The sequence below is a fragment of the Oncorhynchus keta genome, chromosome 4, assembly GCF_023373465.1.
Source record: "Oncorhynchus keta strain PuntledgeMale-10-30-2019 chromosome 4, Oket_V2, whole genome shotgun sequence".
Classification (NCBI taxonomy): Eukaryota; Metazoa; Chordata; class Actinopteri; order Salmoniformes; family Salmonidae; genus Oncorhynchus; species Oncorhynchus keta.
The window spans coordinates 30,539,399-30,563,569 of NC_068424.1; the positions used below are offsets into that span (position 1 = coordinate 30,539,399).

The window sequence follows — 24,171 nt, forward strand, 5'->3', positions numbered from 1 at the left end:
TGACATTCTTCTCACTCACTCTCTCCCTCCCTCCTCTCCTGGCCCTGTCTATCCCTTTAAACTCAACACAGTGCTCTTTTGACTCATAAACCCCAGCACAAATAAGGCTGTGCGCAATATGCATCTATGGCAGAGAGGAAAATCTCAGAGGAGAATTAGTTCTAATCCAGCCAACACAGCATGATAGGCTTCATTGGAATAAAACACATGACAATGCCCTCTCCATTCTGCTCTCTCTGCATTGACACCCAGCACATCCAAATACAAAAAGGTTCTACAGATTCCAGCCATTCAGCAGCTTTTTATCTGCTTTCCATCTGAACATGGATTGACCGACGGGGGTCTGAAACGTCAGGGTGTGACAAAAGGCTTTTCAGGCTGACTTTCTATGAGGTCACTGTGGCCCTTTTTCTGAATCCACGAGCGAGGCGACAGAAAAGTTGTCTGGTACCTCCGTGTTTCCATACTGTAGGCAGCATTCTGCTTCAACTATATAAATGCTAGGCTATAGCGTCTTACTAAATCTTGCCTATAAAGAGAAAGAGACATTTCACTTCCTGTATTGTCATAGTTAAGCCTATAAGTATGGTGATTTACTTAGTTGAATGCATCGACTGTGAGTTGCTCTGGATAAGAGTGTGCTAATATATAGTCCTAATAGTCTACTAGCTAAATGATTCAAAAGTAAATGTCAAATGTGATCTCATCTTCAAGGTTGTGCTGTAGCACACCATTCTGTATGGAAATGTTTTTGTGGGGCCAGTGTATCACATTCATGTTGTATCACTTCTGCATTTTCAACTTCTCTTTCTCCCTCCCCTATTCAGTTAAATACATAGAGATCCTAACCCATTCCTAATTCTATGGTTAAATATTCCTTCAACGTGCCTGAAGCTAGCCAGTGACTTCATTCAGCAAGGGGAGTAGCATTACATAACAGATAGACAGGCCTGTGACCACCCCACAGCTCTGCTCTATGTTTTTAATCATTCCAAGGAACTCAGGGAACTCTCTGGAGGCGTTTTACTATGAAAAACTCCCTCGTTTGAGCCTAAGAAAACACGGAAATTCAACCAATTAGAGGCCAAGTCACAGTGAACCAAAACCTCTTCGACGTGAGTGTGTGTTTTTCATTTGATTTCAAACTGCAAATAGGATTGAATTATATTGTAGATGGCATCTGCCATGGTCATATTACCTGTGATTGAAGAGATTGACCTATATCTCATAAAAACGGTCCCCCAAATAAACAAATGCAATACATGAATAACATTCCCACAGTACATTTTGTGGTGAAAACAATATGCTGAATAATCACAACATTCATTTCTGATTAGCTGTTTACTGGAGGATGGCAGGGTGGAGATTTAGGGAAACCCCTTATCAGACGGTAACCACATCCATATCAATTCTAAAGTTTGGTGCTTTCTGCTTTACATGTTGTGCTGAATACTGAACAGGGCAACTAACTACCCTTTTTGGGTTCCACAACTTTATTTCTTACTGTGCCTCTCATAACCCATCTCTCACACTGAAAACATTGTGTAGGGAAGCACTTGGCAGGCAGACCCAGGTCCCGACTGCCAAAGAAAACACAGACAGGCTGCCGTCTAATGGATAGAGAGAATGAGAGCGCAAGGGAGGGAGGGGTTGAGAGAGGGAGAACGAGTGAGAGAGAGACAGAGAGTAAATGAGAGAGAGAGAGAGAGAGAGAGAGAGAGAGCTACACATAAGTGGACCCGAGTAGAAAAGTGATGATGTCATCAGAAAGTGACGTTATTGTAAAGCAGGGCGTAGGGTTGGCTGCTTTTCACATAGCCAGCCCACTGTAGGGGAGGACTAGCTGTGTGCTTAATCTACTCCAGCTCCTCTCTGCTGAAAAAACACATTCTTACAGGCTGAATTACATAACGTCAGATAGTCCCCCATGTAGTCCTGCCTCCCAACATGTGCTGTCTGCTTGCACATAGTGAGGTAGTGCATTGGCTTCACACCAGACTCTTTCATAACAAATCATCCTGGGCTGTGCAATCTACTCTTACCTATATCTTTACCTATCATATTCGAAGGCCGTGCTCCCCTATTTCATATATTGCACTACTTTTGACCAGGGCTATAGGGCCCTTGTCAAAAGTAGTTGACTGTATTAGGGAATAGGGTGCCTTATGGGATGCAAACTAAAACAAAAAGATGATGCACTGATTACATGTACAAGCTGTTTAATTGGCTCTGAGGGTTTAAAGGGGACCAATGCGTTATATTTTCCTGTCATCCCCTGTAATGAACATGTGTATCAGAGGGAGTGAACCTGCTGATCTGTGCGCAAGAGAAAAGCAGAAGTAACAGGCTATTTTCAAGAGGAATAAGAACACCACAATCCTCTAATAATTGATATCCCTCAGTGTGTCTATAGCTCAGTATGCCCATTGGCTCATTCCCAGAGAAAGCCACAAGGGTTTCAGTCTTCAGTCATATTACCGGGAGGCAAGGCCCTCGTCGTAAGTGACAGACCATCACAGACTAAAAGCCAAATGAGCACTGCTACCTGGATGATTCTGGATCTGTTTTCCAGAAAGGGACAGTGTGTTATCTTGTTACCATGCAAACCAGCACAAACATACCATAAAGTGACAACAAACGTACTGACCATTGACTCGTATGGGTGCCAATATCCCAGAAGTATGACACTCCAGTGTCTTTGCGCCTATGAAACCTGACCACGGGGGGGGACAATGACCTTGTATTCTGTAAACTAGTGTACACACACACACACACACACACACACACACACACACATACACACACACACGTGCCAACGGAGCCATGTGCGCCTATCACAAAGTGCTAAAAGGAAGGTGTGTGCATCTGAATCATCAACGATCATATCGACGTCCTTGTTAAATGTGCAGCCAGGGCTGGATGAATATCAGCAAGAATGCTCAGGAAAATGTGATATGGTGTATAATTACGTCAATCTAGAATCGAAACGCTGCACATGCCCTTGATGGCCTAGTACTATAATAGGACTATAAACGGCTCCACCATTAAATCTAAACCCTTTGACATCTATTCATTTAAAAAATGATGTGCTGAATATAATATATTGCATATACATACATACATATTGCCAGGTCGTAATTGTAAATGAGAACTTGTTCTCAACTTGCCTACCTGGTTGAATAAAGGTGAAATAAATATATATATTGCTATAATAGGACATAGTCCCCCTTTGTTTATTTCTCTGTTGATATCAGAGACAGACAATGGATTGCTCTTATAGGCTACTGTATAAAGTATCACATCCAATATGGCTGCCTACCCTCTGGAATGTGTTGTTTTGCAACATAAAAAGGACACAACTAGAAGTGAAACAATGCAACTGAGTGCATCATCATTCACAAATATGACAAACATGGCATATAGCAAAAGGAAATGAGTTAAATGTGTTCATGCATTAAGGAATGTTGGGCTGGTGGAGGAGGTTTTTGATGTTAGGAAATGATTATAAAACAAATAAAATATAGTAAATATGAAACATAATAACATTATCATCAACAACAACATTGCAAAAAATCCAGTGTATCTTACAATGCATTTATAGTAGGTTATTTGCAAGAAAATCTTTCAACAGTAGAGTATTTGCAAGAAAATCTTCCAACATAAAATACTATATTTATAAATGGGATCAAATGAGATGAAACAGTTCTGTGGACAACAATATTATATAGATGAGCCATTTGATATTGTACGAAATAAACATCCAGCCCATGATAAGTGATACAAAAATGTGGTAACATGTTGAAAAAAAACATTAAATTATCATCTGGAAGCTCACCAAATACAAAATAACTTTTAACATGAAAAAAAAAATATTACAGGTTCCATTTGAATAAAAACATTACCGCAGTTAGATTACATTATTAGAATGCTATGCACTGAAAGGATTTTGATTGAACATTAACACATACATCGACATAAAGCGATGTATTCCCGATATGGATAGTATAGAGAGAGCTCTTACCCGTTCTCTGACTCTATTTTGCGCATTATTATTTATATTCCATTTCGGATGAATAGGTGCGTGTCTTTCAAGCACAAATCTCGACCTCCTTTCCATGTGCTCGCAGCCACGCGCTCCATGAAGGGCTGCATACAGTCAGATACAGTGGGTGACGTCACGATAAGTCAGCTCGAGCCACATAGGAGCTGCAAAGTCTAGAGATGATGATAATATCACGTCCACATCGGCGTATCGACGTGCAGCACGCATGATTTATTGGGCTCGTGCTATAAATAAGGCAGATGCTGTCGGTGTAATTCATATTTCTGCAAATGCATGCAATAATAAATAGCCACCACATAACTGCCAATACTTGCAGCTTGATGGTAATGTGGATGTACCATTCAGCACTTGTCATGTGTCTTGTCTATTTATTAAAATGAGTATTATTGGGAGTGGCAGGTGGGCTTCTCCATTACAACCTGATGAAAAGGCAACTGTTTTATGCAACAGCCTGCACTGCAGTATATGGCACTCAACCCATACAGGGAAGGTATAGCTCAGGGATCATCAACTAGATTTAGCCACAGGCCAGGGCATAATTACAAATAATTTGTAGACTGCAAATTGTCCGCAAGAAGCCCACACAGATATAATATTTGGCTAAAACATAATTATTTCAAACCTTTCTTATATTTGTATTCAATCACGTGTCTCTCTATTATGTGTGGGAATAGGTGGGAAAATATTTCCAAATTAAAACCACTTGGAGCTCAATTTCTGGTGTTTTTAACAGTCTTTTATGTCCAACAATGAAAATGCTCAGAAAACTTGAGGGGTCAAATAAAACCACCCGCGGGCCAAATTCATCCCGCGGGCTGCCAGTTGGGGAAATATATCTAATTTATAATTATTCACACCCCTGAGTCAAAACATGTTAGAATAACATTTGGCAGCGATTACAGCTGTGCATCTTTCTGGGTAAGTGTCTAAGAGCTTTACACACCTGGATTGTACAATATTTTCACATTATCCATTTTTTAAAATTCTTCAAACACTGTCAAGTTGGTTGTTGATCATTGCTAGACAGCCATTTTCATGTCTTTCCATAGATTTTCAAGCCGATGCAAGTCAAAACTGTAATTAAGCCACTCAGGAACATTCAATGTCGTCTTGGTAAGTAACTCCAGTGTATATTTGGCCTTGTGATTATTATGGTCCTGCTGAAAGGTGAATTGGCCTATTGGAAAGCAGACTGAACCAGCCTTTCCTCTAGGATTTTGCCTGTGATTAGCTCTATTCCGTTTCTTTTTATCCCCAAAAAAACTCCCTAGTTCTTGCCGATTAAAAGCATACCCATAACATGATGCTTTGTATTAAGGACATAAAGTTAATTTCTTTGCCACATTTCTTTGCAGTTTTACTTTAGTGCCTTATTACAAAAAGGATGCATGTTTAGGTATATGTTTATTCTGTGCAGGCTTCCTTGCTGTTCACTCTGTCAATTAGGTTAGTATTGTGGAGTAACTACAAGGTTGTTGATCCATCGTCAGTTTTCTCCAATATCAGCCATTAAACTCTGTAACTGTTTTAAAGTCCCCACTGGCCTCATGGTGAAATCCCTGTGCGGTTTCCTTCCTCTCTGGCAATTTAGTTAGGAAGGACACCTGTATCTTTGTAGTGACTTTTTACAATTTTGAGCCATCTACCAATAGGTGCCCTTCTTTGCAAGGCATTGGAAAACCTCCCTGGACTTGTGGTTGAATCTGTATTTGAAATTCATTTCTCGACTGAGGGACCTTACAGATAATTGTGTGTGGGGTAGCAGAGATGAAGTACAGTACCAGTCAAATGTTTGGACACACCTACTCATTCAAGGGTTTTTCTTAATTTGACTATTTTCTACATTGTAGAATAATAGTAAAGACATCAAAAACTATGAAATAACACACATGGAATCATGTAACCAAAAAAGTGTGAAACAAATCAAAATATATTTTATATTTGAGATTCTTCAAAGTAGCCACCCTTTGCCTTGATGCACACAATGCACACTCTTGGCATTCTCTCAACCAGCTTCATGAGGTAGTCACCTTAAATGCCTTTCAATTAACAGGTGTGCATTGTTAAAGTTAATTTGTGGAATTTCTTTCGTTCTTAATGTGTTTGCGCCTATCAGTTGTGTTGTGTCAAGGTAGGTGTGGTATACAGAAGATAGCCCTATTTTGTAAAAGTCAAAGCCCATATTATGGCAAGAACAGCTCAAATAAGCAAAGAGAAATGACAGTCCATCATTACTTCAAGACATGAAGGCCAGTCAATCTGGAAAATTTCAAGAACTTCTTCAAGTGCAGTCGCAAAAACCATCAAGTGCTATGGTGAAACTGGCTCTCATGAGGACCGCCACAGGAAAGGAAGACCCAGAGTTACCTCTGCTGCAGAGGATAAGTTCATTATAGTTACAAGCCTCAGAAATTGCAGCCCAAATAAATGCTTCATAGAGTTCAAGTAACAGATACATCTCAACATCAACTTGTTGGTCAGCAGTGCAGGAAAGGAGCAAACAAGTGCTCAGCATATGTGGGAATTCCTTCCAGACTGTTTGAAAACCATTCCTCACGAAGCTGGTTGAGAGAATGCCAAAAGTGTGGAAAGCTGTCATCAAGGAAAAGGGTGTCTACTTTGAAGAATATAAAATATAACACATACTTTGATTTGTTTAACACTTTTTTTGTTACTAGATGATTCCATGTGTGTTATTTCATAGTTTTTGATGTCTTAGATATTATTATACAATGTAGAAATTAGTCAAAATAAAGACAAACCCTAGAATGAGTAGGTGTGTCCAAACTTTTGACTGGTACTGTAGTCATTCAAAAATCATGTTAAACACTATTATTGCACACAGAGTGAGTTCAAGCAACTTATGTTAATTAAGCACATTTTTACTCCTGGTCTTTTTATAGGCTTGCCATAACAAAGGGTTTGAAAACATACTTAAGACATTTCAGCTTGTCATTTTCAATTAATTTGTAAACAATTCTAAAAATGTAATTCCACTTTGACATTATGGGGTATTGTGTGTAGGCCAGTGACACAAAACCTTACTTAAAAACATTTTAAATGCAGGTGTGTCCATATGTTACACAGGGCCAGTGGAGTGGAATGGATATACAGTGCCTTGCGAAAGTATTCGGCCCCCTTGAACTTTGCGACCTTTTGCCACATTTCAGGCTTCAAACATAAAGATATAAAACTGTATTTTTTGGTGAAGAATCAACAACAAGTGGGACACAATCATGAAGTGGAACGACATTTATTGGATATTTCAAACTTTTTTAACAAATCAAAAACTGAAAAATTGGGCGTGCAAAATTATTCAGCCCCCTTAAGTTAATACTTTGTAGCGCCACCTTTTGCTGCGATTACAGCTGTAAGTCGCTTGGGGTATGTCTCTATCAGTTTTGCACATCGAGAGACTGACATTTTTTCCCATTCCTCCTTGCAAAACAGCTCGAGCACAGTGTGGTTGGATGGAGAGCATTTGTGAACAGCAGTTTTCAGTTCTTTCCACAGATTCTCGATTGGATTCGGGTCTGGACTTTGACATTCTAACACCTGGATATGTTTATTTTTTAACCATTCCATTGTAGATTTTGCTTTATGTTTTGGATCATTGTCTTGTTGGAAGAAAAATCTCCGTCCCAGTCTCAGGTCTTTTGCAGACTCCATCAGGTGTTCTTTCAGAATGGTCCTGTATTTGGCTCCATCCATCTTCCCATCAATTTTAACCATCTTCCCTGTCCTTGCTGAAGAAAAGCAGGCCCAAACCATGATGCTGCCACCACCATGTTTGACAGTGGGGATGTTGTGTTCAGGGTGATGAGCTGTGTTGATTTTACGCCAAACATAACGTTTTGCATTGTTGCCAAAAAGTTCAATTTTGGTTTCATCTGACCAGAGCACCTTCTTCCACATGTTTGGTGTGTCTCCCAGGTGGCTTGTGGCAAACTTTAAACGACACGTTTTATGGATATCTTTAAGAAATAGCTTTCTTCTTGTCACTCTTCCATAAAGGCCAGATTTGTGCAATATACGACTGATTGTTGTCCTATGGACAGAGTCTCCCACCTCAGCTGTAGATCTCTGCAGTTCATCCAGAGTGATCATGGGCCTCTTGGCTGCATCTCTGATCAGTCTTCTCCTTGTATGAGCTGAAAGTTTAGAGGGACGGCCAGGTCTTGGTAGATTTGCAGTGGTCTGATACTCCTTCCATTTCAATATTATCGCTTGCACAGTGCTCCTTGGGATGTTTAAAGCTTGGGAAATCTTTTTGTATCCAAATCCGGCTTTAAACTTCTTTACAACAGTATATCGGACCTGCCTGGTGTGTTCCTTGTTCTTCATGATGCTCTCTGCGCTTTTAACGGACCTCTGAGACTATCACAGTGCAGGTGCATTTAAACGGAGACTTGATTACACACAGGTGGATTGTATTTATCATCATTAGTCATTTAGGACAACATTGGATCATTCAGAGATCCTCACTGAACTTCTGGAGAGAGTTTGCTGCCCTGAAAGTAAAGGGGCTGAATAATTTTGCACGCCCAATTTTTCAGTTTTTGATTTGTTAAAAAAGTTTGAAATATCCAATACATGTCGTTCCACTTCATGATTGTGTCCCACTTGTTGATTCTTCACAAAAAAATTCAGTTTTATATCTTTATGTTTGAAGCCTGAAATGTGGCAAAAGGTCGCAAAGTTCAAGGGGGCCGAATACTTTCGCAAGGCACTGTAGGAATGACAACTCCTATTATGGTCATTGGTGATGAAAGAACTAAGGATAATAAAGACAAATTCCTGCAAGAATTAAGAGAATGCTGTGGATGTCACCAAAAGTCAATGTATGCTTAATCCAAAAATGTGGATGGAATCTCCATATGGAGGGTGTGATGCAATTGCGACGGCTTCAAAGGCAAGCAAGAGGTCAAACTGGGCTCCGTACAGCATCTCCGATCACCTCCCAAATTTTTAAACAATGCGTAGGGCTCCGTATAGCTCAGCATAGACATGATTGGTCAACGGTAGGTAAGGGCGAGAGGTCCTGCATCCCAACAGCTCTGCGCTGCTCAGCGAAACGCAAGAAGAAACAACCATGACCAGGGAGTGACTGCAAGAAAAATGGTGCGTGAAAGATTATTTTGGCAACCAAGAACAAAATCTCAGGTAACATAAGTTCGGTCACAAGAGACTAGTCGAAGATGATTTCAGACTTATCTTGTAAACTGCAGAGGTCAGCAGGTTCAAGGCTTTAGTTAATGAAGAGGGTTGTATCCAAATTCTGCACAACTTCTTGCATGGATTTAACAAATGGGTGAAAATTCCCTCCAGCAAATGCTTACAACATTCCTAAGCTTTAGAATCCATAACAGGAAGTGTGCAAGTGCACAATTCTAATAGGGTGGAGAATCATGAGTCAAGGTCCTTTTCTCAACTTACCTTGGTTTTCTTCCATCTGGACCATAGAGGTTAAGACATCACTAATTCTTGCGAGGCCTACACATCTAATATAGAAATGAGGCATAAAACACCAAACCTTCAATTAAGAAATTGATTCATCCTTAATATATTTGACCCATGACCCTTAAAATGTCAGTTGGTTTTGCTAGTCACCACTAAATAGAAATAGTTTGATTCCAATTCCATTGGTATTTTAGAACTTAAGACTTCAAAGAGAATACATTGGTGCAACCCGTGTCCCTTTTAACAGTTTTTGGACACCCTTTCCCATGAGTGAAATATTTGTTAATTAACTGTTACCATCAGCACCTTATATGTTCATCTATTTTAGATGAGTGTATTTATACTGTCAAGTGTTAATGCAAACAGAGCTCATGCAAGTGTCTCCATAAGTAAAACAGACCGAGGCATGATCAAAAAGAAATGCATTTATATTTCAAATGAACATAATATGGAAAACCATACAGTGAAAACAAGTGTCAGAACTTCCAGACAATTGAGATCCAAAAATACATTTCAAGAAATAGTCAGTAATTATATACAAAACATAAAATCCATATTTTAGATCGGGCATGCAACGTGTAGCCCTATTTTTTTATATTTTATTAATAAAAATAAACTTTAAATATTTTACTACCCATAACTTCAATTGAGTCAGTTTAACATTGAAATCAGACAGCACCCCCCAAAAACATACTTTCGCATTTCAATATCAACTATACACACCAAGTCATAACTTGCATAAAAATGCAGAGCCCAATAAGTCAATGGCGCTTTGAGCTCAAACATGAGTTCTGCAGTTGTGCCAGCTTCTGTTTCAAATGTTCACTTTTCCTCCTTAGTTGCTCTTTGAGGTTGACTAGTCTCTGCTCATCTGTCTGCATGCTGTAAATGCACTCTGTAGCCTTCTTTAGGATTACCACTTTGGCTGCCTTCTCATTGTTGGCCACATCCGGTATCTCATCCCGTAGAGCAAAAAAGCTCAGCTTGAGCTCGTTCCTCCGCTGGCGCTCCAGTACATTATGAGTCCTTCTTTTGTCGTAGTCCTCCGTGTCCGATGTCCGGGGACTTGAGCATTTGCGGTTGCTGCTGATCTGCTTGAGGACCCGGCTGCTGCCGTGCTCCAGCCTCAGCCTTTTGACAGCTGGTTGCTCGTGCCGTGTGGAGGGGTGGGCGGCGTAGTTGTGCTGGTGGGTGGAGACATGGCACCTCTTCAGCACAAGGGGACTGTGATGTCTGGTCTCTGATGTGCTGGGGTCGCACCGCTTCACCGCTTGCCTCTTCTCCACAGTCACGACATCTATCTCCTCCTCGTCCTCATCATCATCCTCATCTTCTGCAATGATATTAAATAAAACTAGTCAGCATTGACATTATTTTTGAGGAGAAACGGCAACCACAAATCAGCTACATACAACACATCATGCCCTAGTCAGAAAAATCACTGCATTCCACCCCACCCCCTTTTCCACATCAGCTGATTTCTCAACATTGCAGCCTGAAACCCTCCCCCTCAGACTAGTCTGTAGGCATATTCGACAGCGTCAAATCAGCATTAACATGAGCAAAGAGAATGCATTTTGCTCAAATAAAAACTGCCATTACACAAAACGGTCAAGTCAAAAACCCTAAATAGCAAGAAATTATAACACTGCTATTCAGCTTACCGGAGTCACTACCACTGCTGCTGCTGCTACCACTGTTGGGTGGGGTGTCCAATGCCAAATCCGTGGGTGGTGACACCTTACTTGGTTTGGGAGTCTCAGTTATTGGGTAGGGGAAGACCACTGAGGGATCAATGCATTCTGATGCGGAAGTATTCGGATCCTGCAAGTAGTTTGCGTTCAACCGAGTAGGACACTCTGCGTTGTCGCCAACGGCTGAATCTTTCCTAGCAGCCTGGAGCGATGCGAGTCTTTCAGACACCACTTTCTCCAACTTGGCTGTAGCAGAGAAGCCGCTCCACATACAGTCCTGAATGATGATTGACTTGAGAAAGGTTTGGGAGTAGTCGGCATCGCAGATGAAACTCTGGTTTACAACGTCGTCCCCGAGAAACTCGGTCACCATTTCTAGTTGGTCAGCAGTCGATGGGAAAATACTAGACAGTGATGGTCGGCTCGGGGAGAGAGGAGGAGTGGGGAGCAACTCAAATTTCTTCCAGATATCCTCGCTTGGAGCCGGTGGCTGAAGCTGTCCTGGCTGCTGGTGATAGAAATCCTCATCTTCGTTGTCAACATAAAAATATGGCTGGATAGAATCATAGTCGTAGTCGTAGTTTTTACTCGCCAAACTTGAATTCAGCGGCATGGTGGCTCTTTTCTGAGTGGAAAAAGATGGTTGAGGTAAATTAGTTGGTAAAAAAATCGAATGCACCAACTTGCATGCAAACTGATATTGGTGCATGCACATAAAATGCCACAGTTCATAAAAGCCCTGTCAAACAGCTAGCAAGCATGCAAAACCAAACAGCAGCAGCTGATACAAGTAGTTATTCGGTGTGTGGCGCCCAGGACATTTAAACCGAGTAGACATCGCAAGAATACAGAGGCTAGTAAAAGTGCATTTATTATAAGACATATGCAAACATGTAACATCTTACAAGTTCACAAAATCTTTACCAGATAGATAGCAAGTCTACTTAGCCAACCGTCAACTACACGGAGAATGCAATGTCATCAACACCTTCCTTACCTTAATTTTGAAAACAAAGTAGAGAGTACTTCACTCCGAGATGTCGAAGTCGAAAACGCGAAAAATGGAGCCTGTAAGAAGTATTCCAACAAGATAGTTACGTTAATCCCTGCCAGCGTGTGCGGCAGTGAGATGTTGTTTTCCTAGTAAAATGATTGCTGGCTGAGAAGCATTCATAAAGCGCTCAGGCTTGGTCCGCGATGTAGAAAGATGCGTTGCCTATCAATTGCTGCATGAGAATCACAGCTGAGTATTCCGCGGGGTTCAATAAAAAGGTTGTTGTGCTCTACATTTGACGTATCCCTCCGCCACAATTTTCCCGCCAAACACCCATTGCATTTTTAAGTAAATAATGAAGAGTCCCGTGTTGACTATCGATGATAATTATCGTTACAATCTTCAATATATGTTCGAATTCACATAATTCAGTCATCAGAATTTATTTGAGGAGATCCTCATTCAACTGGAACTATTTGTTGCGGAAGGAGAATTAAGTGGGAGGAGTTTCAAAAGTGCATTATTCCACAGTGCATTATACACAAAATCAGAAGTAGATGAGAAGTAAAATAGTGCTTATTGGAAATTGCATACATGCATAAAAGTAGAGATTGTACTGCCCACTGCTGACCTAAAATTTGGCATTTACAATTTTATGAAGTTATTTAGCATACTTACCTTGCCAAAGTTGAGTTAAATCTGATGCGAGAATGAGAAGATGCACGACCAGTTCACGTGCACAACACTTCAAAGCCTGTCATCAAATACATCAAAATAAATGTTTCAAACAGGGTTTTCAGTAGGCCTACATGTTTCCCCCTGTTAATTCCCCAAAGTAAGGGTGACTATAGAGGGGATGAAATATTTTGCCTGGGGTGTGTGTATTCATTACCTTTTGCAACAAAACCGTTTACCGTTTAAGAAGCAAACGGAAGGAAATGAAAGGGGCCGACCTGAATTTGTCAAATATGAACTATTTTTATGTTGCAAAACGTTTGGTCTTGGAAAACGTTTTGCAACATAATCGGCATAATGGATACACCTTTAATTGACAAGACATGCAACATACAGCAAGAAGACATGCTTGTTTAGGTAGGCTACTGCTGCAGGTGAACCCAGTTGATAATTCCTGATATGTGTTGGGTATGAGCTTTGCCTTTGGCCACACCAAGGTTAATATAATCAGTAGTGAGGAGATAAGATGTTGGCTTCTAACATGCCAGTTATAAATGTACTGCTAAGTTTCGTTTAAAAAAATGAGCACATTGAAGGAGAAGAACGACATTGGAATGTCCTCAATGAAAACAGGCGGTTGTTCGATTGACATGGCACTGTAGCCTGCCTACCTCTTATCCATGCAGCTTTGCTACTGCCATGCTGCGGTCAAACAGACATGTGGTAGTGATGCGCTAGATATGAGAATGGCTCCGTTAAATTGATAGAACGTACCAATGGTGCATACTGTGATAAATAAATTGTACGGTTGTAGAGCACCCCCTGGCATCTAAAATTCGACAGTGCAACATCAGGACAGGTGGTGTTTTAGATTTTATTTTATGAATATAGAGACAAATGGTCTTAAAACACGATTTTTAAAAAGTGTTTATGATGAAAATCGATAAACAATGCATGGAAGATAGCCCCTATCTAATAAATTAAGGTGGAGTCAGGGCCAGTTGATGCTACTGGATTTGGATTATTTTAAATTCCAATGTAATAAAATGTGTTTACAAACAATGTATACAATAGGTCATGTCCATAGATAATGCAGGTGGTATACAATATATTTGACATAATATTTTTCAATAATCATAAATTAATGTACTTTTATTTTTATTAAATCAAAATACTATACTAATATTACAGAGCAAGCCGTGCTTTGTAGCACCTACGGATACAACATTATGTACTCTTAAAGGAAGCCCGGGTAAGGCCAAAATGTAATAAATATGGCAACTATTATTAATTACTTCTCAATTATGCTTTTAGATAAACAATTATAATAAATGTCAACAATCCTTGCTCCAAAGGACCATTAAATTACTTCCTTTTTGTGAGAATTTTTTTTTTTTTGTCCTGGTTTCATATGGAATCACTCATATCATTTAGCTTGAGACCTAGTCCTTGCAGAAGTAAACAGAAGTAAAAAGTAGACTATTGTTTAACTCACTGCCACTGATTCAACAGTTGTTTAGGGCCATTTCACAATTCAGTGGCCTTGTGGTTAGTGTTCACCCCAAGATTAGAATGCTTGGGACTGCCCTTACTGAGTTCTTGTCCTTGGCATACAATGTTGTAAGTTTACAAGTATATTATTGCACCAATTTCCTATTTAGGTTCCTGACATATTCATTTTGCTGCTTTTTTCAACCCTTTTTACTGCACAACCCCCATAAAAAGTTGTGGTGGAGGATCTGGAGGATACTGTCAAAATATTTTATGTAGGCTAGTAGTGTGTTTTAAAATGTATTCAGCTGACTAACTTTATCCCCCTGAGACTAAGCAACAACAAAAAAAGGTTTTGGATTATGATTAAACATGTTTTTACATCATAAGTGTTGGGGTGAAATATTTATAGATTTTTTTTATTGAATGTGCACTGAATTTGCCATTAGGACTTGGTTGAGGGTACATATGAAAAATCAAACATTACAGTAAATGGGGACAATAGAAAAAAAACATATCCTTATGTCCACTACAGAGGAAATTTATTAACAAGCTCTTATTTATTTATTTTTTTAAATATTACACTGCTCTGCAAACTCAGCAAACTATTCCTGACATATTTACCTATTAGAAACTATTTGAATATCAAACTCACAAAAATTATAATACACAATTACACACATTTACCATAAAATGTGCTAATTATGATGGTAATTGTGATGGTAGCCATTTTGAAGAACCAGAAAAAAACATTGGTTACGTTCGAGTGGATCACTTGTCAAGTCAGTGACCATCATTGGTCACATCTTTCAATGTATGTTGCATTATGGAGTTACAAATTGTCCGACTTACACCTACATGTCGAATGAACGTTACAAAAAAATCCTGTGATCAAGTTCATTAAGTTTTGACTGCAAGTTTCTGCAATTGCTCTTTACCAACTTCATCCTGCAGCCAGAAAAACTTTTAAAAACAAATGGCAACACTGCCATGTTGATCTGAGCCTTGCTGTTGGAAAACCACATTAGTGTCCGACTTTCGACATGCAGGTTGAAATATCAAAACTAACTCTGAACCAACTATATTAATTTGGGGACAGCCTGAAAAGCATTAAACATTTAATGGCAATTTCACTAGCTAGCTTGCTGTTGCTAGCTAATTTGTCCTGGGATATAAACATTGGGTTGTTATTTTACCTGAAATGCACAAGGTCCTCTACTCCAACAATTAATCCACAGTTAAAAGGGTAAACTGAGTTTGTTTCTAGTAATCTCTCCTCCTTCAGGCTGCTTCTTCTTCGGACTTTATATGGCGGTTGGAAACCAACTTTAAGGTACATTAACACTACTAACTGGACTGGAGTGTGGACCTCTTTCAATCACCCACGTGGGTATTTGCTTCTAAAAACAATTAGGTGATGGGAGAAGCAGGACTTGCAGTGAGTCAAGCATCACAAATAGAACAGAGTTCTATTTTTATGCTGACCAGACCGGACGTGTCACAAAATAAATGTACACGTACATGTTATTTAATCATTGCACCCAAACTGCTTGCGTGTGTCAGCGAGTGTCTGCGTGGCCGGTCGCTAAAATAGAACTTGATTATTTTTGTGATGCTTGAAGCCCTGCAAGTCCTACCTCTCCAATCTCCTCATTGGCTTTTAGGAGCATATACTCACGTGGGGGATTGAAAAATAAACTGACGTCCACACTGGTCGATTGTGACATTTCGGGTAAAATAACCTCCCAATGTTTATATACCAGGACAAATTATCTAGCAATAGCACGTTAGCTAGCTAAATTTGCCATAAAATGTTTGTTTTTCAACCTGTCCCCAAATTAATATAATTGGTTCAGAGTTTGTTTTGATATTTCAACCTGGGTGTCCTGATCGTGTCTGGTGTTGGGGGACAAAAATCAACCTACGCGTGTTTCCGGTTTGGTCAGCATGTTATATGCTGACCAGACCACATCTGCGTGCATGTTGATTTTGTTCACCCACACCAGAAGCAATCTGTCAGGCCTGCTCCTGCTCCTCCTCTTTGACACTCAAGGGCACCAGGCTGCCCATTATTACACACACCTGCCACCATCATTACGTGCATCAGCGCTCGCTGGACTCCCATTACCTTGTTGATTGCCCCTCCTATATCTGTCTGTTCCTTGGTTAGATCCCGGTGTCAGCATTATTGTCATTTTTGTTCTCCCCTGTCTGTATTCTGTTCCTGTCCGTGTTTCAGTCAAATGTTTGCTCCCTGTACTTGCTTCTCGTCTCCAGCGTCTGTCCTCACGCGATCAGGACATGCCGGTTGAAATATCAAAACAAACTCTGAACCAATTATATTAATTTGGGGACAAGTCAAAAAACATTAAACATTTAAGGCAGGTTAGCTAGCTAGCTTGCGGTTGCTAGATAATTTGTCCTGTATATAAACATTAGGTTGTTATTTTACATGAAATGCACAAGGTCTACTCGACAATTAATCCATAGATATTCGGTTTACCGGTTTTAGTTTCTTGTCATGTCTCCTCCCTTCAGGCTTATTTTTCTTCTTTGGACTTTATATAGACAGCATTACAACTGACCGGAGTGTGGACCTAAGTTCATCTTTCAATCACCCAAGTGGGTATATGCTCCTAAAACCAATGAGGAGTTGGGAGAGGCCGGACTTGCAGTCTGTTGAGCTCACAAATAGAAACGATTTCTATTTTAGCGCCTGGCCATGTGCTTGCTGCGTGCGAGCAGTGTGGGGGCAATGATTGAATAACATGTAGGTAGGTGTACATTTATTTTGAGACACTGGCGCACGCGACGCCAACGGTGTGGTCAGCATGTTACGTTGAAACGCGCTCATTATCAAGGTGACACCCTCACACATGTAGAATCATTGAAAAGTCGAGAATGTTCTGTCCTCTCAAACGGACAACATGACCAAAGACAGTGGCATGACTGGCCTTAGCGATACGGACCAGAAAGTCCATTAGAGAAGACAACAATTAATTGCTGGAGGATATAGTTTTTACTTTTCCTCCTGAGGAAAAGTCGTATACATAGACCTACAAACTCTGCCTACCTAAGAATAGAATGAATGACGTCAGGAGTCGGCAGAGGGAGGGGGCTTTAATGTGCGGACCCACGTGTGGCGCGATTTGGTTGTGTGTGTCGTGAACAACATTAGCGTGAGCAACAATAGTAGAATTGGCGGTTCGCCTTCAAAATAAAAGTCCCCTATTGAGCCTGCCGCAAATGTATAACAATTGTGGAATCATGCCAGAATTGGATTAGATCACGCTAAACAAGATTGGTATGTTGTTATATAAATTAAACAAAATACAATAATTAATTAAGTTGACAAAAAAAGAACAATAATCTGTTGAAATCAAACTTCAGAATTGCATTGGGGTTATCCTTTTATGCAATGTTTTGGCCACTAAGAAAATTCAGTGCAACTTCCAGCGTTTACTGTGAACACTGAAGCTGTACCCACTTTAAGTTACAATTTTAACAGTGGCCATTTGATCATAATGTAGGCCTACCAGAGTGGCTTACCATCAAAAACAATGGAGAAAATGCATCCCATAACATTTCAACATGGAAGTAGCTGTTCTATCATTCAACCTGTAGTAGAAGCCAATGTGTGGTGTTCATTGTAGGCCTACATTCCATTACGGATTACACTTTTGAGAAAAAAAGAACATGCAGGGCATGCATTAACCTGAGATAGACAAGGAGGTGACTGAAAATGTTGTTGTGATGTTTGATGCCAGAAACCACTTTACAAAATAAAATGCATTATTATTCCCATACCATTATTAGAGAGATTCAGACAAATTATGCTACCCTCTGCCTATTGGCTACTTATCTTATTCAAGCCTGTCTTAAACTGTCTCACTGCCCCTTTAAGGCATAAAAAAGCTCTTCAGCTGACTCAATTTTCACAGATGTACATGTTTTGTGCTCTTTTAGGAAGCAATCACTCCCCTGTTGCTTACTACAAATGATATATAACTGGGCTAATAACTCACTAACGAGCAAAGGATATGAACTAAATGTGCACACATGGCGACATGCAGCTCTCGCTTTGATTTCAAAACAAGTTCATCTCCTCACGACCACTCATGCTGTAAACACAGTGCAGTTCAAAGTAAATGGCATAGATCCATATATGGCAATTGTCTATTTGCATATAGCCCTACTGCATCTCTGATTGTTTATGCCACACTGGTCTGTGTAAAGTTTGGGCTGAGTAGTATTTGTATTTATTATGGATCCCCATTAGCTGCTGAACTCTTCCTGGGGTCTGGCAAAATTAAGGCAGTTATACAATTTTAAAAACATTACAATACATTCATAACAGATTTCACAACTCAGTAAGTGTGTGCCATCAGGCCCCTACTCCACATATCTACAACACAATATCCATGTGTATGTGTGTGTATAGTGCATATGTTATCATGTGTGTGTATGTGTGCCTATGTTTTTGTTGCTTCAAAATCCCGCTGTTCCATAAAGGGTATTTTTATCTGTTTTTTCAATCTGATGATACTGCTTGCATCAGTTACCTGATGTGGAATAGAGTTCCATGTAGTCATGGCCTATGTAGTACTGACTGTGCGCCTCCCATAGTCTGTTCTGGATTTGGGGACTGTGAAGAGACCTCTGGTGGCATGTCTTGTGGGGTATGCATGGGTGTCTGAGCTGTGTGCTAATTGCTTAAACAGACAGCTCGGTGCTTTCAACATGTCAATACCTCTCACAAACACAAGTAGTGATGAAGTCAAGCTCTCCTTCCCTTTGAGCCAGGAGAGATTGACATGCATATTATTAGTATTTGCTCTCTGTTTACATCCAAGGGCCAGCCGTGCTGCCCTGTTTTGAGCCAATTGCAATTTTCCAAAGTCCCTCTTTGTGGTACCTGACCACACGACTAAACAGTAGTCCAGGTGCGACAAAACTAGATGCCTGGAGGACCTGTCTTGTTGATAGTGCTGTTAAGGAGGTAGAGCAGTGCTTTATTATGGATAGACTTCTCCCCATCTTAGCTACTGTTGTATAAATATGTTTTAACCATGGCAGTTTACAATCCAGGGTTACTCCAAGTAGTTTAGTCACCTCAACTTGCTCAATTTCCACCTTATTTCTTACAAGATTTAGTTGAAGTTTAGGGTTTAGTGAATGGTTTGTCCCAACTACAATGCTTTTAGAAATATTTAGGACTAACTTATTCCTTGCCACCCATTCTGAAAACTAACTGCAGCTCTTTGTTAAGTGTTGCAGTCATTTCAGTTGCTGTAGTAGCTGACGTGTATAGTGTTGAGTCATCCATATACATAGACATACTATCTTTCTTCAAAGCCAGTGGCATGTTGTTAGTAAAGATTGAAAAAAGTAATGTGCCTAGACAGCTGCCCTGGGGAATTCCTGATTCTACCTGGACTATGTTAGAAAGGCTTCCATTAAAGAACACCATCTGTGTTCTGTTAGACAGGTAACTCTTTATCCACAATATAGCAGGGGATGTAAAGCCATAACACATGTTTTTTCAGCAGCAGACTATGATCGATAATGTCAAAAGCCGCACTGAACTATAACAAAACAGACCACAATCTTTTTATTTTAAATTGCTCTCAGCCAATGATCAGTCATTTGTGTAAGTGCTGTGCTTTTTGAATGTCCTTCCCTATAACTGCATGTCAATGCAACAGAATCCTACTCTGGTGCGTTCTGCCTACAACAAACTCTTTTGCATAGTTCGTTTTGTTTTGGGTTGTTGCATTGAAAGTTGCTAATATTGCATTGATTCGATCACAATTGCAACAGTAAAGGGAAACGTTGATAGTGTTAAAAGGGAAAACCACGAGAACAGTGGTCACCAACCTTTTCTGAGTCTGAGATCTACTGCTCAGATTTTTTTTCTAATATGACTTAGAAAACGTAAGCCTATGCAACACTAACCAATTAAAAACAGTACTGTAGCAGTGAAGTTTGTGCAGTAAGCTACAGGACCAATACATTATCACCACATATTGTCTTTACTTGAATTGCCCTGCCAATGCATTGTTGTTTGGGCAATTTAAAAACAATTATATTTCCAAATTTGAGGTAGGCTATATGATCACATCAGCAATTGATCCGTTATTTTGTTACTTGCGAAGCACATCTGAGAGAGCATACATTTAAATAATTAGCTTTTTTATTTTACTGGGATGATGGTGCCTGAATCTGATGGTCAGTCTCAGTGGAAGGCGAGAGCAGCAACATCCCCCCACTCTCCCTTTCCTCCACTGACACTGACCAAAACGGGACACCGTCTTTCAGCTGATGGCGAAACTGGAGTCGCATCCCATTATTTCTGCCTCGTGCACAAATTCATGTTGTTACTCCTATGAACAGAGAAAGTGAAATATTCCTCAATATTAAAAAGACCCAAGCCGCTAATAATAACAACAATGCAAGCCTAAAGATACACTTGCCTACTCATTCATTAGTGCCGCTTTTCTTATTATAGCGCTGAGTGGAAATAAGAAGAACGCGCATCTTATGGCTTATAAAAGTGTTGAATACAAAGTGTTGACAGTGCTGAGTAAGACTTTAAACATGAATTCACTCATAAAAACAGCATCGCTTTGTTGTATTGTTGTATTGTTTGACAGTCTCTCTCGAGTCACGGTTTAAAACGTTTGAAATCTCACAGTATCATCTTTTCTGTAGCTTTCTTTCATGCCTGCCACTTCACTGCAGACAAGTTCGTCTGAGCCAACCGATTGGCCAGCGTCAGACCTATAGTGCACTTGATTTGCTCACTGGGCCCGCCGGGAAGGCAGAGTTTGTACAACAACCAACTTGACAGAGCATTAATATTTTTTAAAAATAATAATGTGTAAATATTGTACAATCCAGGTGCGCAAAATTCTTAGACACTTACCCGAAAGAGACAGTAGTCATCGCTACGAAAGGTAATTCTAAAATGTATTGACTCGGGGGTATGAATTGTTATGCAAATGAGATATTTCGGCTCACGACTTCATTTTTATATCTGAAAATTCTAGTGACCCCAACCATGTGAAAAATGTAATTAACAGCCAATGTTTACATATTTTTTTTTTGTGGGGGGCTATGGCAGTCAATTGAAAAACATTCAAACAGTATTTCTGATTCTCAACTCACCATCACATACTTTTAACGTGGGGATATGACAGTCAATTGCAAATTAGTCTGACACAATCTTATCTCACCACTACTACTAATGAGATGGTTGTTTTTGATAAATGTTGCGCCAGAGCTTCTCAAATTAAGGGGGCGTGGTCGACAGTGCACACCTCATCTCTGCTGTCACATCCAACCTGGATCGATATTTGGTTATAATGCAGACGAGAGCACTGAATCCAGCTTCACACAGATATGAGATCGCAAAGGGTAGGCTACCATGAGTTTTATGGTGCTTTCAAGACAACGTCAGTGATCTTTAGGTCGAAAAGTCAGAGCTCTAGAAAGAGGCCCGAGTTGGTATTGCTAGTTAGATGACCGTTCAAAATGATTTTCCCCAGCCAAAGCACGTTTTTTTTCAGAGATCCCAGTTGTCTTGAACACACTCAAGTTGGAAGTCTGAGTTTCCAGAGTTCCCAGTTGTTTTGAACACGGCATTAATGCTCAGTGGGAGACGTCAGGATATTTATTCATTTTGAGTAAGGAAACAAAACTCCTCAGTAGTGACCCATGAATGCGTTGTCTGTCACATTCGGTCACATGACAGCTCGATCAGCTGTTCGATTTGACTTACTGGCATGTCAACTGAGCCAGGATCACAGTAAAACGGATCGCAAAGTAGGTCCCAAAGTGCTCTTCCAAGCGTTGGAGGGGAGTAGTCATCACTTGTGTGGGACACTTACTGATGCTGTTTTCTGTTAAAAACACGCACAGTCGAGGGAAAGGGGCATGGTTCGCTTTTGAAAGAGCCTATCCAATAAGAAGTCTTTCCTCTGAATCGGTAACTCATCTGTAGAATGTTTTTGTATTTCCACTGCATGCTTGCGCTCAGTTCTTTCAGTTTCCCAAATATGTCTGTTTATTTGTATTGATTAAGGATCCCCATGAGCTGGTTCCAGGGCAGCAGTTACTCTTCCGGGGGACCAGCAACACAGGCAAGGAGACACATTTTATTTTAATTACACAGAAAGTCAACCGAGTCTTTATTTTATTACATCCATTGTGAGTGACAACACACCTCTCAATGCGAAAAGTCTTTCCAACACTCCCCATCGATAACCACCAAGCCTCGGTGTGAAATAGAACATTGTCATGCGCCGATGTGTTTTTTCGGTATATTATTAAGAACCCCATTAGCTGTTGCAAAAGCAGCAGCTACTCTTCCTGGTGTTCACACAATAAAAACAGCTATTTAACCTGTATTTATCTAGGCAAGTCAGTGAAGAACACATTGTTATTTGCAACGAGGGCCTACCCCGGCCAAACCCTAAACCGGATCACGGCCAGTTGTGATACAGCCTGGAATCAAACCAGTGTCTATAGTGACGCCTCTAGCACTGAGAGTCAGTGCCTTAGACCGCTGCGCCGCCCAGGAACCATAAATGACCTAGTACATAACATTAATAGACAAGAACAGCTCAAGGATAGAACTACATCAATAATTTTAAAAAGGCATATGTAGCCTACATATCAATATACATATTCACAAACTATCTAGGTCAAATAGGGAGAGGGATTGTGCCTTGAGGTGTTGCTTTATCTGTTTTATAATTTGAGCAATATGAGATGGAACGGAGTTCCCTGCAATAATGGCTCTATATAATACAGTACGCTTTCTTGATTTTGTTCTGGATTTGGTGTCTGTGGGGTCCCAGCTAACATCCATTTGGAGAGCATAAGCTGTGGAGTTTTTGAGTCGTTCAGTCAGAGTTTCCTCATGATTGTTAGCAATAGCTTTCATTATTTGTTTAACAGTATTATCTGACAAAGGTATTGATGTGAGTTTCTGTAACTCTCTCCCATATCAATTGCGGCCGGTAATATCAAAGTCTCTGCAATAGTGTGTGGTTTCATAGGTTAGCGGGCCTAGCCATTAACCGTGGGAATGATTCAAGTGCAACAGTCAAGTTTGGCTTTTCCCACGAGGGCAAATTTGATCTTTTAGATTTGAATAATTTTCATTTAGATTTTTAAGGTTAACCACATTACAATGATTTTGAGATACAAAGACAATATTATAATATATAATATTTATAGAAAATCTTTGGAGGGAGTTGAAAGTCAGTGTTGCCCAGTAACAGCCCCAAAACATCACTGCTCTATAGGAGATCTGCATGGAGGAATGGGCCAAAATACCAGCAACAATGTGTGAAAACCTTGTGAAGACTTACAGAAAACGTTTGACCTCTGTCATTGCCAACAAAGGGTATATAACAAAGTATTGAGATAAACTTTTGTAGTTGACCAAATACTTATTTTCCATCATCATTTGCAAATAAATTCATTAAAAATCCTACAATGTGATTTTCTGGATTTTTTTGCCCCACTGTATATATTCAGTACCAGTCAAGAGTTTGGACACACCTACTCATTCAAAGGTTTTTCTACATTGTAGAATAATAGTGAAGACAACAAAACTATGAAATAACATATGGAATCATTTTGTAACTAAAAAAGTGTGAAATTAATCCAAATATATTTTAGATATGAGATTCTTCAAAGTAGCCACCCTTTGCCTTGATGTCAGCTTTGTACACTCTTGGCATTCTCTCAACCATCTTCACAAGGAATGTTTTTCCAACAGTCTT

General features: G+C 40.0%; 1 protein-coding gene and 1 long non-coding RNA gene across 2 annotated transcripts in view; both read right to left on the minus strand.

Annotated features, from left to right (window-relative positions):
- Positions 1–4,181, minus strand: part of LOC118373355 (uncharacterized) — a 45,833-nt gene extending 41,652 nt beyond the window's left edge. Inside the window, exon 1 of the long non-coding RNA XR_004823406.2 lies at positions 4,022–4,181. This is a non-coding gene — a long non-coding RNA (uncharacterized LOC118373355). The remainder of the gene's footprint in view (positions 1–4,021) is intronic.
- Positions 4,182–9,933: 5,752 nt separating this feature from the next.
- On the minus strand, positions 9,934–12,474 carry LOC118373368 (transcriptional regulator Myc). Its single transcript, XM_035759480.2, has 3 exons — positions 12,215–12,474; positions 11,188–11,842; positions 9,934–10,856 (listed from the first exon to the last, which is right to left on the minus strand). The coding sequence occupies exons 2-3, from the start codon at positions 11,828–11,830 to the stop codon at positions 10,285–10,287; spliced, it is 1,215 nt and encodes a 404-aa protein (XP_035615373.1). The 5' UTR covers positions 11,831–11,842; positions 12,215–12,474; the 3' UTR covers positions 9,934–10,284.
- Between the last annotated feature and the right edge of the window lie 11,697 nt (positions 12,475–24,171).

What these genes read in the sequence shown, in the direction of transcription:
- LOC118373368 (XM_035759480.2), bottom strand. Translation starts at nt 11,830, where the DNA reads ATGCCGCTGAATTCAAGTTTGGCGAGTAAAAACTACGACTACGACTAT. An exon ending in CAGCAGTGGTAGTGACTCCG is followed by an intron (nt 10,857 to 11,187) that starts GTAAGCTGAATA and finishes ATATCATTGCAG; the next exon opens with AAGATGAGGATGATGATGAG.